Source organism: Galeopterus variegatus, unplaced genomic scaffold, assembly GCF_000696425.1.
Source record: "Galeopterus variegatus unplaced genomic scaffold, G_variegatus-3.0.2 Scaffold27018, whole genome shotgun sequence".
Lineage (NCBI taxonomy): Eukaryota > Metazoa > Chordata > Mammalia > Dermoptera > Cynocephalidae > Galeopterus > Galeopterus variegatus.
The window spans coordinates 4,203-6,550 of record NW_007753129.1 but is presented as its reverse complement, the minus strand read 5'-3'; the positions used below and the strand labels follow the sequence as shown (position 1 = coordinate 6,550).

At 40.8% G+C, this 2,348-nt stretch overlaps 1 protein-coding gene across 1 annotated transcript in view; it reads left to right on the top strand.

Moving 5' to 3' along the window:
• Nucleotides 1-1,152: 1,152 nt before the first annotated feature.
• Nucleotides 1,153-2,348, top strand: part of LOC103583718 (disintegrin and metalloproteinase domain-containing protein 29-like) — a gene marked incomplete at its 3' end in the record, with an annotated part of 3,378 nt that continues 2,182 nt past the window's right edge. The window contains 2 exon segments of the mRNA XM_008564960.1: nt 1,153-1,670; nt 1,672-1,881. Of these exon segments, the coding sequence (XP_008563182.1) occupies nt 1,156-1,670; nt 1,672-1,881 (725 nt within the window).

The window sequence follows — 2,348 nt, the reverse complement described above, 5'->3', positions numbered from 1 at the left end:
TGAGTCTCAATAGCACGCTGAACTTTCAAAAGTGGAGAACAGAACTGTGGTTACTAGAGGTGTGAAGGGGGAGCGGTAGAGGAGATGTGAAGAAATTGGTTGAAGGTCACAAAGAATGTTTTCCTTTTCATTTCTGAAAGCACTTAATTTTGTCTTCAGTATTTCTCCATCTCCAACTGTTACTTTCCCAGCTACTTTGATATGCTTTTCATTTTATTTAGCCAGGTCTTTTAAAAACGTTATTTTTCTTGAGTATAATCCAATGTGAACAACTCTGAGTAATATCTACCTATCGACCCAAGGTTCTCCCCGTCCAGTTCCACTATTATTTACTGTTTTATTGAACAAAGGTATCCATTCTACTAGATAGTAATAATTTTGAAGTTTAGTGCAGTTTGACAGGTTTAGATGAAGATAGGACAGGTAATGATTTGTTGCACAGAATTATATACAAGGGTACTTCAAAAACTTTGTAAAAAAATGTAATAAAAAGATAATACCAATATTTCCATGACCATTCTGATGTCACCTTGCATTAAAGACCACAAAAAAAATTATATATGTGAGTATTATTTAACATGTCTTCTGAGCAATGTGATTAAAAATTATTTATTTGAAATTGAAATAAAGAATGATTGATATTTCTTCCAAGTCATTATATATAAATCAAGATTCCCTCATCAAAACAAGGTATTTGTTCACCTTTCCAACAAAACCCTTTTTCTTAAAATATTTCTTGTGGACATGTTCACAAATAGACATACATTAGAGAACAGTATAATGAATCCATGTGCCCTTCATCTAGGTTCAATAATTATCAACCTATGGCCAGTTTTCATTCTTTTGTTCATTCACAGTCTGACACTGCCTCACCAGCATTTCAGAGCAAATCCGATGCAGCTTATTTAGTCATGTCTTGAGTACCACACTAATCCATGTTAACCCATGCCCTGCTCCTTGTCCTCCATCCTGGCCTTCTCATAAAGCCACCTGTCTCTACCTTTCTTTCTATTTTTTCCTTTCAGTTTTAGTTCTGCTGCTCTGATGGATTGACTCTGCCAGAGACAGACCATTAAAGGTCAGTGCTGCAGACACCCAAATCAAAGGGAGGTGACAGACAAGCAGTGCCCTCGGCCCTCCTGCCCTTCATTCTCAATGGCTATGGGTGAGGCCCTGGCAGATGTGAGGATAAGTCTACTGCTGCTCCGGCTGGCGATGTTTCTGTTCCTATTTGGATGTCTCCAGATTGGACACTCCCAACCCCATACGCCCCCAGAAGTGGCGATACCCTTGAGGGTAACTGGCATTGGGAGGGAAATGAAGGTCCCATGATGGATGTCCTATGGCCTGCACTTGGGAGACCAGAGGCATGTTATCCACATCAAGGTCAAGAAGAATTTGGTGTTCAGATATTTCTCTGTGTTCACCTACACAGATGAAGATACCCTCACTGAGGACCAGCCTTTTGTCCAGAGTCACTGCTACGATCATGGATTTGTGGAAGGGGATCCAGAATTTAGTAACTGCTACTATCATGGATTTGTGGAAATATATCCAGAATCCAAGGTTGCTCTTAGCACCTGTTCTGGGGACTTTCAAGGATTACTACAGATAAATGACACTGTTTATGAAATCCAGCCCAAAGAGCTTTCTGCCACATTGGAGTATCTAATATAAGATTGACAGTAAGAAGACAAAATATTCAGCCGTGAGATGTGGATTAACAGAAGAAGAAATAGCACGACAATTGAGGCTTCAAGACAGTGATAATTCCACAGGGATGCAAAGCAGTTATGAGGGCTGGTGGACCCACAAACGGTTTGTTGAACTGTTCGTGGTGNGCCAGCCGGAGCTGGGGGTCCTTTGGACTCCAACATCGCGGTGGCATCCTGCCCCACCAATATAAAATCAGGGGACGACATGTGCTGGGATCAGGTGGCACCCCTTGGGCTGTCTGATGGAGGTGGTCCCCAGGATCAAACCCGGATGATATATAAACAATTGCCATCACTATCCTGGATCTCCAATCCCAATTGGATTCATTGGCTGGGGTTGTACTACAAAATAAAAGAGGGTTAGATCTTTTAAAAGGGGGGCCTTTGTTTGTTCTTGCAGGAGGAATGCTGCTTCTATGCTACAAAATCAAAAAACTTCAAGAAGACTTGGAAAAAAGACGACAGGACCTCCAAAATAATTTCCTTTGGACGGGTTTCAATGGGCTTCTTCCCTATCTCCTGCCTTTCTAGGACCTATCCTCCTTCTTCTACTGCTACCCTGCATCCTTAAAAAATTAATTCAGTTTATACAAAAAAGATTAGAATCAATTCAATTAATAAATGTTCAAGTTC